This window comes from Camelus bactrianus, chromosome 21, assembly GCF_048773025.1.
Source record: "Camelus bactrianus isolate YW-2024 breed Bactrian camel chromosome 21, ASM4877302v1, whole genome shotgun sequence".
Taxonomy (NCBI): domain Eukaryota; kingdom Metazoa; phylum Chordata; class Mammalia; order Artiodactyla; family Camelidae; genus Camelus; species Camelus bactrianus.
This window is the reverse complement of record NC_133559.1, coordinates 20,881,003-20,894,244: the sequence shown is the minus strand read 5'-3', so window position 1 is coordinate 20,894,244 and position 13,242 is coordinate 20,881,003. Positions and strand designations below refer to the sequence as shown.

The window sequence follows — 13,242 nt, the reverse complement described above, 5'->3', positions numbered from 1 at the left end:
TGTGACAACACAATTCTCTGATCTAGTTTTAACAATGGATTTATTTACTGATCCCTAAAAAAGCAAAATTCAGAAACTTGATTTTGAATTTATGAATTCAATGGAAGAATAGATCCAAGACAAAACATTTTCAGTTGTCCTCTCTTCTCTTCCCAAGGTGTGCCCTTTCACGTGCGAGGCATCAGCCAGCGGACTGACACCCAGACATACTCTGAAAGGCACCTGGCACTGTCATGTTGCTCAGGACTTCTGGTTCACCTCCCTGGCAGGCAAGTACAGCCTTTTCTGTAGCCTCCCACTTTCAATAGAAATTTATTGAAAAATTTTCCTGATAGAAAAATATTTAAAGATCCCTCTCCCCCGTGCTCATCCCACTTCAGTTATCTATTGGAAAAGTACAGAACTGAAAAAGGTTTTTCCCCCAGGTGTGATCAAAACACAGAAAACTGAAGAACATCCAAGTTCCTCTAAGTTCTCAGGTTATAAACTTGGGTACAGAGGACAGTGAACCCCAAGTTCTATTGCTTCCCTGAAAATGGGTAACAGAAGAGAGGATTTGATGAGAACAGTGGAAAAAAAAAAAGAAAAAAACCTGATGGTCATTCTATGATAGAGCAAAGCAGGCTTTTTCAACCATAAGCTGACCCCACCTTTGTTGGTCAGAAACCCTGCAGAGGTCCAACACGATGAGTCACAAATTTCAAAGACAGTCAGCAGAGAGTATAAGATCTAGAACAGAACAGAATGCTGCTGAGGGCACCGAGCAAAGAATCCCAAAGAACTTTTAGTGCTGTTTTCATTTAATAAGCCAGTAGTATAGCAACCTAAAGACCTTGGCTGCGATCACACCAGGATGTTTCTAGGGAACTGCTGCAGGAAAACATGACGGACGGACGGCTGGCATCCTCCGGCTCACTGTGCTAATAAGCGAGCGGCTCCAGCACCAGCTCCTCGGAAAGCCTAGGGCTGGGGGGTGTAGCGGAGGTATTTCTTGCCAGATGGGAGCTCTTTGGTGAAGACTCCTTTAGGGAAAAGTTTTTTGGCTTCCTCTTCAGGGATGGTTGGAAGGACCATCACGCTGTCTCCATTCTATTGAAAGACATTGAGAATCATGAAAATCAATCTTACAGCGAAGCCTAAAGGCAAGAATTAACTTTAGAACAGGAGCTACAGGTGCTGATGAGAATAAGCAAGTCTTCTGCTCTCTCCCCTCTGAGGTATTTTGTTTTCACAAGTTGACCTTTGACACTTCGGGGAAGAGAAGTATTTCTTCATCTGAACAGGAAATAGTCCTGTTTTAAACCCAGTAGTGGCTTGCCACCACACTTTACAGTTTTAATTCTGAGTGCTTATCATTGCCCTGCGTGACTGAATCCAGCCTCCTCTTTCATCCCCGGCCCCTCATGCCACCTCCTGCGGCCTCTTTTCCAGGCACGCTGGCTCTCACCTTCAGGTGCAGCTCCTTCGCTGTTCCTTCAAGCCTGCTCCCTCCCTCCCAAATAGGAGTGACTTGGCCCCTCGCTTTCTTCTTGTCCTTCCCAAAGGACCCTTCAGGAAAAGGCTTTCCTTGACAGCCAAATATAAAACCGGTCCTCCCACCCGTGCTCCCCCTCCTCCCCACCTCTGCTGGCTTACTCTCTGTCGCACTTACCATCACCTAATACACATACACTTGTTTCCTGTTTGTCTCCACCCACTGGAATCTAAGTTCTATGAGGGCAGGGACTTTATATTGATTGCTCGCTGTCTGGGCTCAGTAAACAGTAGGTTCAGTGAATGGATACAGAATTTAAATGTTTTGCCAGAGAAACAAAATAACAAAACCTGGTATTCAGGTTAGCATATTTAAAAAAAAAAATGTAGCAATGTTAAGACACTCCTGTGATATTATCCACATCCTACACATTGTAGAAATCTTAGAGATGAAAAGTTCATGAACAAGTTTCAGAGAATTCTACATGGGTTTAAAAGACTGAAACTTCAGAGAAATGACATGCTTCAGGACATTAATACACCAAATAGTTACAACTTAAGTGGCGAATCTGCACTTTGCTATAAATATTTTGCTATCAGTGAAGGGTTAAAGGTTTTTTTTTTTAATCCTTTTATTAGGAAAAGGAATCATTCTGACCAATTAGTTTGTCCAAATAATCTAAAAGTTAGAAATACAGGGAGTCTGTTTTGTATGAAAGGTGTTAAGGACCTGGAACGTGGCCTCTCAGTAAATCTTCAAATCAGCCAGGAGGAGAGATCCTCCAGTGTACCTGCATGCCAGAGACAGAGCCCCAGGTAACACAGACCCTGAAGGTAGCCACGTAGAGACAGGGGCCATAGGCCTTCCGGGCAAGTTCGGTATCTGCCCTTTTAACATCCTTACCTTCCAATCCACTGGGGTGGCAACCCTTTTTTCTGCTGTCAGCTGGAGAGAGATAATAACTCTGAGAATCTCATCAAAGTTCCTGCCAGTGGTAGCTGGGTAAAGGATGGACAGTTTCAGTTTCTTATCAGGACCAAAAATAAATACCTGCAGCAGCACAAAGACACACAAACGGGAAGAGCTCGTTGAGTGTTTGGATATTAAAGCCTCTTAGAAAGCCCTGAAGTCATGAAAGATGTCCCAGGGTGTAACCAAACAAAGCAGCAACGAAAGAATCCCCAGACACCCAGAAGGACACCCCGAACCACCTGGGTGGCTGGAACAGAGATGGTTTTCTTCTCCTCATTATTTTTCTCAACTTGAAGGGAATTACATTTGGTTCTGGCTGTCTCAGTTAAGAAAAACTGACTTGCAGATTGAACCCAGGAAAGGCCTCAGGAAGGTACGAGGTTAACTAGGGATGGTTATCATAAAAATAACACTAACGGGAGTTGACAGTGGTCCTCACATTGTTGTACATTTTTGCTGGTGAGTTTTGCCTAAGTTTGTTCTCTAGTGGGTAAGGACAGAACAAATAAGAATTCAAAACCAGAGGTGCCTGATGAAGAAGGCCCTCTCCCATCGCTTTAGAGACAGGACTGTCAGGAGAACTGCGGAAAAAGATTTCTCAATTCTAGATGACATCTTAGGATAACTATTTTGATGTAGATTCCCCCAAAGCTGTGAATTCAGCAGTTTAAAAATTTAGCTGAAATTTGTTTCTTTGTACCAGCATTTAGATAAAAAGTGAGAATGCCACCAAGACGGTTATTTTCTAATTGGAGATATGCCCCCATTTCCTTTAGTTGGCCCAAGCATTTACTTGGACGGATATAGCCTGGTCAGTCACGCTGAATATATAAATGGATTTCTACAACTCACCACACGAGCTGTCACAGGCATGCCCTTTTCGTCCTTCTCTGCTGGGTCCAGCATGCCCAACTGGATGGCAAGGTCCCGATTCTTGTCATCAATGATGGGAAAAGGTAACTTTTCCGTGGGCTCGTTACCATTGTAAGCATTGATATCCTGAAATGCAGGGGAAAGGGGAAAGAAAGCTAAACCAGGCACATCCTCTGAATTCAATCCGTTAACAGCCATCATCTTGTAAGATGGGGAAGAGGATCTTAATCATAATAATTTCTCTAAGCAATTTTAATAAGAAAGCTAACAAACTCTTCATCCCAATTATTCGTTGACAGGAACAACAGTATAGTACTTAGGTTATAACCATAAGAGCCTTTTCATGCCCAATGCAAATTCAGCATGCTTTTACTACTTTGAGAAGGCAGCATTCAACTCAATTCAAAAGTTGAATAATATAGCATTAGACCAAGCCAAGGTACCTCTGGGTACCCAAATACTATAAAAACCATCAGAAACAATGGGTTCACATCTAGAAGTTGTATCACATGCAAAGATCATTCTGTAGATCTGACCCTTGCCTCAGAAGCACCCTGACTCAGACATTAAGCTACAGAAAAACAGATGTTAAGAAGTGAAAAGAAACATAAAACTTAAAGCAAACATAATAATGGAGGGTTGAATATATACTTCATGGACACATCAAAGGTAAATTCTTTACAGATGAAAAGGTAGAGGTAATTTTACACTAGGGTGAAATCTACTTGGAGAACAAAGCATTTCATGTCCGAACTAACAAGAATGTACTCTCTTCCTCCCTCTATCCCTTCCTCCCCTGGTAAAACTTCATTTTTCTGTCCCTGGAAGTTTTTTGGGGGGAAAAAAAAAATCTAGCTTCATTATTTGATGCAGCATTGATACTGCACTTAAGGTGGGCTAAGCATTATAAGTACGTGTGGGATATGGATGAGTAAGACATGGTTCCTGCCTTCAAAGGAACTTCTAATTTAGTTAGACGATACCCAAAAGAAGGAGCAGCAAATGCGAGATGGGAATATGTAAACGTCAGACTGCAAATGCTGGTGTATACCAACATCCTCACCTGTAAGACTGCTGAGTTAGGAAAGGCTTCAAGAAAGAAGAACGACCTCTACTTGGGGCTTGAAGGATGGGTAAGATTTTCACAGGGCCAAGAAAGGCACTTAGGGAGAGGGAGCATGGTGACGAAACATGTAGGCAAGTCTGAGCATAAATTAGTGATTGGAGAATGAGGAATTATCTGCGTAGAGTTTTAGGAAGTAATGAAAGAGAGGAGTTAAAGTTGGAATAAGGTCTATTTATTATGTGGAGCCTTGAAAGTAAAACAGGAGTTGATGGCAAAGCAGATGTAGAACCTTTGTGAGTTTCTCAACAGAGATGCCATTAATGAACTTTGGAATAGATAACAACAAATTTTAACATGTTCCTTAATTTTATTAGCTTAACTTTCTGTCTGCTGTCACTGGCTGCCTATCATGTCATCACAGCTAAAAAAATAATCGATATGGTTTCATGCATGAAGCACCTTGAGGTTTCTTACATAACCAGCTGTGTGTCAAAATTTGGACACTGCTTCTGAGAGTTGGAACTTGTTTCCTATTTAACGTAGTCACAATTTTGAAAATTCTAAGGTACTAGCTCACCAGTGAAAATGAATCTGGGTGTGTTCTTATACTTTGAGATGTATTATACAATGGGCTGTAAACTCTTCCTTCAGCCATTTGTAGTTTCCATTATTGCTATGCAGTAATTCTCAAGCCTGCTATTTGTGATGCTAGGCATTACATCATACCCCTGAACACCAAAGAACCATACGCTTTGGCTTTATCCTATCCTAGGTCAAGCTGATTCCTACTCTCTGTCACCTAGTATCAAAGGGAGCATTGGTTTGAGGTTCAAATTTCACTGCCACCATTTTATTGCAGGGGAACCTTGAGTATGTCCTTCCAACTCCCTGGGTGAAAAAAGTATTCTCATCTGAGAACAGACACCATAGACCTCCTGTAAAGGGCTGCTCCTGGAAACTAATGAGAAACTGCCTCTGAGAATACTGTGCAAGTGCCAGTGACCATTCACAGCCCAATGTAAGAAATGAAAAAAAATCCAGGTCAAGAAAGAGAAATGTCTCCCCTTGTCTCCTACACACAATTCTTCTAATCTCGGGCGCTTAGTATTAACGGGTGTAAAGCGGCCGCGGGGTGCAGCCTCAGGTGCCCCTCACAGGGCAGTACTACATCCTGTACCCAGTCGCATGCGAAGTGCTTGACATAGTGCCCAGTGCACAGGAAGCATCCGACAGACACTGCAGCAAAGTCATTAAAATGTTCTCACGTTAAGTCTAGACCATCACATTTATTTCCAAGTAAATCCTTTTGCTGAAAAGAGATAGTTCCTTCAGTTCATTTATTCAACAAATACAGACTGCCCGCCTGGGATGTACTGAGTACCGAGCACTGTTCCAGCAGCGTGTAAAACAGGAGGCTGCCCTGCTGAGCCTCCACTCTGGTGGGGAGAAGAAAGTGAAATCAGCAGCATGCAGAGTATTTTAAATGGTGACAAGTGCTAAGGAGAAAAATTAATCATGGGCAAAGAGAGTATGGAGAGGAGTTAGAATTTTAGATAAAGAGGCCAAGGATGGGCTTAATAATGGGAGTCATTTGAGTTGAGACCTGAAAGAGGTGAGGGCAAGCCACATAGATACCTGGGGAAAGTCTTCCAAATAGGATTCTGGATATATTCTGAAGGTAGAGCAGACAAGTTTGCTAATGAATCAGATATGTGATGTGAAAAAAAAAAAACAAACCAGGAATTAATGATGAGTCCTGGATTTTTGGTCTGAGCAACTACAAAAATGCAGATGCCGTTAGCCAAGATGAGTGAAATCCTGGGATTAAGAATAGGAACCCAATTTTAGACACATTAGGTTCAAGATGACAGGATATCCCAAGGGGGATGCTGAGCAGGCAGCGGTTATGACAATCTCTGGAGAGAGCCAGGAGAGTCTGGCCTAGAGATGGAAATTTGGGAATCATAGCATATAGATGTGGGTGGATGAGTTCACCAAGGGAAAGAGTGTAGATAAGGGGAAGGGGTCCAGGAAGTGAGTCCAGGGCATCTCCAGGATATACTAGGAGCTGGGAGATGATGAAGGTCATTCTGAGCATAAGCAGGGACATGGTGGTGTCCTGGAAGCCCAGAAAGGAGAATGTTTCAGGACATACAGTGATCAGCTGGGTTGCCTGCTGCTGGTAGGCTAAGAAAGACGGGCTGAGAACTGACCACTGGATTTAGCAAGGTGGAGGTCACTGTGAAATCTAAGTCAGACTTTCAAATACTCAGTGAAGTCCAAATCTGAGGTTTACTTGTATCTTCACTTCAAAAAAAAAAAAAAAAAAAAAACCAAAAACCAAGCTACTCTGTAAAATTTAGAACTCGATCTATAATCTCAAAGCATATGCCAGTGGGTACTGTACCTTGCTCCAAGCAAGATGGTCTTCCACACTGTCTATTGAAAGGGCAATCATCTTCACGTTCCTCTTGGCAAATTCTGGTGCCAGCTTTGCTGCTCTGCCAAGCTCCGTGGTACACACTGGGGTAAAGTCCCGAGGGTGGGAGAAGAGAATGCCCCATCTGAGATGGAGGAAGAGAAGGTCACGACTGAATGAAGGGATTATCCCCAACATCACATTCAATGAGAAATCACAAATCCTAGATCAAAAATGACTTTCTTTTTTAAATGAACACTTATGAAGACAATCCCTTTTGAATTTTTCCATTGAGGAATGCTTTTTGATGTTCTTACCTCCAGAAAAGCCTATGTTTTGAGCCCAATTCAAAGAATGAAATTCAACATGATAAATATTTTAAAAGAGTTTAATTTAAGGGTATTGCTTCCTTTAATAACTACAGAGCCACCCTGACTCCTTTTCAGCTAATAAAATCTGTGTTACTCAAACCAAGGAGCTTCTTGAAATAATTTTTTTTTTCTTCTTACCCTTTCAACATTTTTTTCCCTAAGCACAGAGATGCTGACATTCACCTCTAATAATGGATGTTCCAGTGTGCCCTGAACTAGACCAGCGCCTGACTGCAATAATGAACAGATTACATAATCTGAAATAAATAGGCGTCTATTCTCTTTTTACATGTAAAATTTAAGCTGACACTTGGCTTCTTTGAAGTGAACAAACTATAAAAACTTTTGTAAAACTAGTTTACTGACCTAACTTGTCAAACAGGACACCCGATGTTTGTCCACTGACAAAACAATAGCACTTTAAGAGCTTTACCTCTCTCTTCATTTGCAGTTTCTTCTTGTTTCAGACCAAGCAGGTAGAAAACTGACAGCCTACACTGTCGATTTCTACAACTATGGATTCTTAGGTAAATACTAATATCTAAATCATCATTAAGGTTAAACCTGTATAGACTTTAAGCACATTTCAAGCTAAAAGTCACCAAGAACGTTTGGAGTACTATTTCCTTCGCCTTGGCAACAGAAACTCTATCACTGAAAAGGAAAATCTAACCCTCTGTTTACACCCTTCCATCGACTTACCAACATTAAAGCAGGATCCTAAACTAGTAGATTACTAAATCTAGCCTAGATGCGAAGCTGCCTTCAAAGTCTGCCAAGTTTCCTGAAGCACAGAGAACAAAGCAGAGACCAGGCACCTCATCCCCCCACTACATCTGCCACTCATCTCCCAAGGCTTCAGGAAGGGAAAAGACCTTCTTACAAAAAAGATGGATGGCCCTATGGCAAGACTGGGAAAAGAGAGGTAATATTTTTGTAGAGGGGTGTGGTACATTGACATTTTTTTTTAATAAAGGGCAATAAAAGGGCCAATGTAATGTTTTGAAGCAATGTAGCTGTAAGTAAGAGCTAGGTCTTAGAGTCTGTGAAAAAGGCTCTGTTTAACGGTTAGATAAGACTTAAGAGAAAGTCTCCAGAAGTTGGAAAAAAAAAGAACAGGGCATTTCTCCTTGTATGGTTAGGTGATTAATTAGAAAAATTGTGAGTTAAGGGACTGTCTTGCTGAATCATGTTAGGCAACTCGTTTGACGCCACTTCACATCCTCCCCTCCCCTCCCCTCAGAAACCAAACTCTAGTTTACCACATGGCTAGGGACAGGATAAACTCTGGGAATGTCTTCCTCTGGCCTGCCCTCCCTCCAAGTCTCCTTACTGCTGCTCTTCAGAGAAATTCAATTACATTATCCCATTTCCTTCCTTCCTTCTTTCCTCATTTTCAGAAGACTTTCGTCTTTTAAGGTTTCCTCCTTTAAGGGAGGGGTCCCCACTCACTCGCCCCCAGAAAACCCAAGGAAAACACACATTTTGTTTGGTGAAGATGTGCTGTGAAGAAGCTGCTTCTACACATGTATTCAGAAACAGTGACTAGGCTCAATAAACTCACCAAATGCGACACCCAAACCCCTTAGTTGTTTCCAGTTGTTAGGGTAATGGTTGAAATTATTTTTAATTTTTTTCTACAAAACACACCTGGATCAAAAACTGACAGTCTGAATTGAGATCACATACAGAATGGAGTTTGGAAAAATTATATGAGGCAAAAATCCATGTACATAATGACATGAGGGGTTCAAACGTATGTTCCGCATAGGGCAGGAAATAGCACTATCCCGTGCCTGACCCAAGGCAGACTTGTATATTGTTTGTTTATAGATGCAGGTATTTTTCTCATCTTCCTACTTGTGGCTCACTGAGAATATGCCACTTTTAATCACATCAGGATAGGTCCAAAGGCCAATAAATAACAAGAAAAAAAAAAAAACCCCAAAGTAGGGTTAACTTAAATAGTGGCAGCATTTATAATTATTGCTATAGTAAACATGCTTTAGGTTAATATTTATCTTTAACCTATACAACCTAAGAATTCTGGTAAGATTTTGTTTTATGGGGCTGAGGGCTGTAGGTAGCCATGGGAAGGAACATACCCTGAAAAAATCCCATGGAGTTTTGGAGAAATACTAATATCTAGACTCCAAATTTGAGAATGGCTGTAGTCTGTATTTCTGAAGTCTTTCCCTGCCTTTAAGGTCTGCATGTTCCATTTCTCATCCTTTTTCTAGCCTAGTCCTCTCTTTCAAAAAGCTTAGCTTTTCCCTTAATCAGTGGCTGGAAAATGGATTTAAAGGATTGTAAAGGGCTGGTTAGGCCTAAGGTGTAAGGATCTCTCCCAGGTTCCTGTCTAACAATTGATCATTCTCCTAAACTTCCCCATCTCTCTGTCTATAATATATATACCTGGACACTGTATATAAAAAGGATGTCAAGCAGGAAGGAATTGTAAAGCTTTAGACCACAGTGTAGTATGGCCACTATAACTTCAGAACCACAATATAACTAGACACATCTGGGATGGTTCAGATTAAGTCTAATCAACTTAAAGTTTGCTGATTCAGGAGCTATAAAATCACCATGACATAAAGATACTCCTAGTTGTAATGGTATGCTTGCCAGGCTAGATCATGGGCCACCGATTTGGCAAGGCCACATGCTGCTGGAAGCAAGGCAGGAGGGGGAGGGGGCAGTGAGAGGCAGTCCTCTGTGAGACAAAAGGGTCTCAAAGTGGGGAGGTCCGGGTGTCCTGGCGCCTTGCACGGCCTACCTGGCAAGGATAGGTCACTGCAACTGAACGACCTCAGAAAGCCCTTCCCTCGAGGTGTTACAAGTTCTGGAATGAAGGACGCACCCACATACAGAGTGTTCTGGGTTCCTCCCAAAGCTGATATCAAGTAATATTCTGGCCACTGGAGGAGGCTCTGGACAAAAAGTCTTTCAGCCACTTATTTGGCAGCTGGTGGTTTCAGATTTTTTGTGCTAAGAAGCCTGCAAATACTCCTGCAGCAAGCACAACCCTCGGATAACACGCCGGGCCTTTCCTGAACCGCCAGCCAGCAGCAGTGTCCTCTGACTCTGGCCTTGGACACCCACTTTCCCCAGGGAACAGATTCCAGAACAGAGAGAGGTGCGACCTGGGCACAAGTCCCGGGAACTGACCGCCGATGCCGCCCAGCGGCCCCTGCCCCCTCCAGACCTCAGCTTGACCATACTTGCACAGTTTATCAAACAGAGTTAAATTCACAACAAACCCTCCTCCGTACCAGCCTCCCGTTCCCGGGACCTGCGGGAACCCAATCTTGTTCCCCTCCCCCACCCCCACCCCTAAGCCAGCCAGCCACGCGGGGGCCGGGAGGCGAGAGGGGATCAAGTGGCAGGAGCGCGGCGGGCCGGAGGGAGGGTCGCCTTCCCCCAGCAGCGCTCGGCAGACGCGGGGTAGGGGGCACATGGCGAGAGGCACGTGCAGGAACCGGTGCCAGGAGGAGGCAGGCGACGAGCAGGGGGCTGAGCGGTGAGAAGGACAGGACGGAAGGGAGGAAAAAGGGAAGGCACCTAGGAGTCCGGGCGTAACCCGAGGCCAGGACATAGCGAAGAGGTGGCCACTTACGAGTCTCCCAGATAGTCGTGGAAACGGATGCGGCCCACGGTAGTATTGGCCTCGAAGTTGGGAGCCTCGTCCCCGAGAAGGAGACCTCCGGGCATGGCGGTAGCGGTGACGCGGGAGGATGAGGAGGCGCAGCAGCGACAGCCACCAGCAGGCTGGTTCTGGTGGTGTAGGTGCTGGGGGCGGAATAAATGGGGCTTCGAGGGGCGGGACGGATGGGGGGCGGGTCCAAAGCACGGCCTAGATGGGCGGGGCTGCAGCGGGAGCGAGGGGCGGGGCCAGGTCGCTGGCGGGGTGGGCGGGGCCGCGGCTGGCCGGGGGCGGGGGCGGGAGCGAGAGTCCGGAACCGGCTGGAAACAAAGGCGGAGCAGGGGCGGGACAGCCCTGAGCCCAGTCCTGGCCCCGCCAGGCCTCTGACCGCCTGGGATCCTGTGGACACCACCGCGCTCCCCTCGCGTGAGCTCGGGCTCAGTGACGCCGCAGGGTGCGTTCTGGGACTTGAAGGTAAAGCAAGCGGAACGCAATAGGGAGGGGAGCCCCAAGGCAGGGAGCCTCAGGACCCATGCCCGCCCCGCGTTGCCTCACGAGTCCGCGGAGACCCTCTGGCACACCCGCTCTCGGCGGAGAGGTCGGGCGGCCCCCCACCGCCCCCTCCGTTAGTGTGAGCGTGGAATCCTGACTGCCCCAGCCAGGCTAGCCAACGTTACCTCTGTGTCAGAGGATGTGGCAAGACCCAGAGGTGCGGGGCGCCTTATGTCAGAGGAAGTGGCTTCTTACTGCAACAAACAGTCCAGCACCCTTGTCAAGTCAGGGCTTGGGGGAATGTGACCAAACTGTATTTTTTCCACTCCCAGAGTTCATTATGAACCGTGATAGAGCCAACACAGTTATCCTGAAATCTAAATCTAAATTTTAAAACATACTTACTATGATCTTTTGTATGCAAGTCAACACTGCCACCCAAGAAGGTAGAAAATTTAGATTCATTTATTTGCTGTCTGTGTGCCAAGCACGAGATAGACAAGATGACTGTTTGCTTGGAGTTTTCATTATAGTGACATAATTAAACAAGAATATATTAGATAGCAGTAAATCCTATTCAGAGTAAATAAAGTTATGTACTAGAGGGTGACTTGGGTTCTGCTTTAGCTCGGAGGGTCTGGTCTGGGAAAGCCTCCAAGACAGTGTAGGTAAACTCTCAGTGGTTAACTTGCCCTCCTGCCGGGAGGTCTTCTTTTTGGGGATGAGACTCCCAACTTCGAGGTCAATATAACCATTGTTGGTTGCATGTTTCCACCACTATCTTTCAGTTTACATAGTAAGTGCTCTGGAAATGGTAGATATTATTTGGATGATGATAGCAGTTTATGCAATAACCCTTGCTGTGCCAACCAGGTGCTAGGCACTGTGCCAGGCCTGGTTGTACAGTCTCTGCTCTTACAAGGCAGGCAGATAACCATACAGTTATGATAAAAATGTAGGGTAAATGCTCATGGTGGGTGAAGGTGCCAAATTGTTAAGAGTTCAGAAGTGTGAAAATTTTTCTGGATGGAGCGCCTCAGGCTTAAAGAAGGCACGTGGCAGTGTTAAGAGAACTGTCTCATGTGCTAAGATTTCAGTTTTCATGGTAGTGGGGGGTGTGTGCGTGTGCGCTAACTATCTTTACTCAGTTCTCCTGTGAACAAGGACTTGCAGTAAGGTTACTGGTAAAATTTCTAACCACTCTAGAAAGCTCGTGAAGCTACTATAATTTAATCTGTAAACTAATTCGACTCCACACTTCGGTTTTAAAAGCGCTATGTTTTAATTCCTTTTGTAGGAGAGAAAGAGAAGAAGAAGAAAAGGAGGGTAATTTGACCTAAAAGCACTGTTAGTAATGTTGTGGAGAGATAGGCTAGAAAACACAGACATCACAGAAATGGAGAGTGAACACGGAAACAGATTATGGATCTCTAGAATAGGCATAATTATAAAGCTGTCTGTTGTAAATTAAGCACATGTAAAATAAGATAAATGCCTGTTAGAATTTAATTACAACTGCACGCTGGTATCCCTCTTGTACCCTGCACACTTGTTTGCATTAGCCTTCCCAGCATTTTAAATTCTTTTGAATTAGCTGTCAGCGTTTAAAAAACATGATTTTTCACAAAAACATCTGGATTTCTGTCTCCTAAAAAGTCAGAAGAGCTAGCCATGCTGGGCCCATGTTCCGCTTGGCAAACCGTGACTGGAGAGCAGCCTTCTAAGTGTGCGTATATCCTCCATTTATTGAGAAGGTGCCCCACCATTCACTGACATTGTGTCTGTTCATATTTTAACCCTACTCTTGCCCTGTTATTTTTCTTAGATTAGAATTAGAAGCAAAATGAGTCCTATCCTAATATATCCCTATCTCTGTCAAAATTGTAAAAATGTAAGGTTGACCAAGGACCATATGTTTCAAGGAGGAAC

General features: G+C 44.3%; 2 protein-coding genes across 2 annotated transcripts in view; one reads left to right on the top strand and one right to left on the bottom strand.

The window, feature by feature from the left end:
- Positions 1–23: 23 nt before the first annotated feature.
- Positions 24–10,970, bottom strand: PRDX6 (peroxiredoxin 6). The gene is made up of 5 exons (XM_010956609.3): positions 10,795–10,970; positions 6,793–6,949; positions 3,299–3,445; positions 2,378–2,524; positions 24–1,089 (listed from the first exon to the last, which is right to left on the bottom strand). The coding sequence occupies exons 1-5, from the start codon at positions 10,887–10,889 to the stop codon at positions 961–963; spliced, it is 675 nt and encodes a 224-aa protein (XP_010954911.1). The 5' UTR covers positions 10,890–10,970; the 3' UTR covers positions 24–960.
- LOC123617322 (uncharacterized) overlaps positions 10,946–13,242 on the top strand; it is a 69,132-nt gene continuing 66,835 nt past the window's right edge. The window contains exon 1 of the mRNA XM_074349814.1: positions 10,946–11,295. Within this exon, the coding sequence (XP_074205915.1) occupies positions 10,983–11,295 (313 nt within the window). The 5' untranslated portion in view covers positions 10,946–10,982. The remainder of the gene's footprint in view (positions 11,296–13,242) is intronic.

What these genes read in the sequence shown, in the direction of transcription:
- PRDX6 (XM_010956609.3), bottom strand. Translation starts at nt 10,889, where the DNA reads ATGCCCGGAGGTCTCCTTCTCGGGGACGAGGCTCCCAACTTCGAGGCC. An exon ending in ACCATCTTGCTTGGAGCAAG is followed by an intron (nt 3,446 to 6,792) that starts GTACAGTACCCA and finishes CCTGCATTTCAG; the next exon opens with GATATCAATGCTTACAATGG. An exon ending in CCACCCCAGTGGATTGGAAG is followed by an intron (nt 1,090 to 2,377) that starts GTAAGGATGTTA and finishes GTCTTTCAATAG; the next exon opens with AATGGAGACAGCGTGATGGT.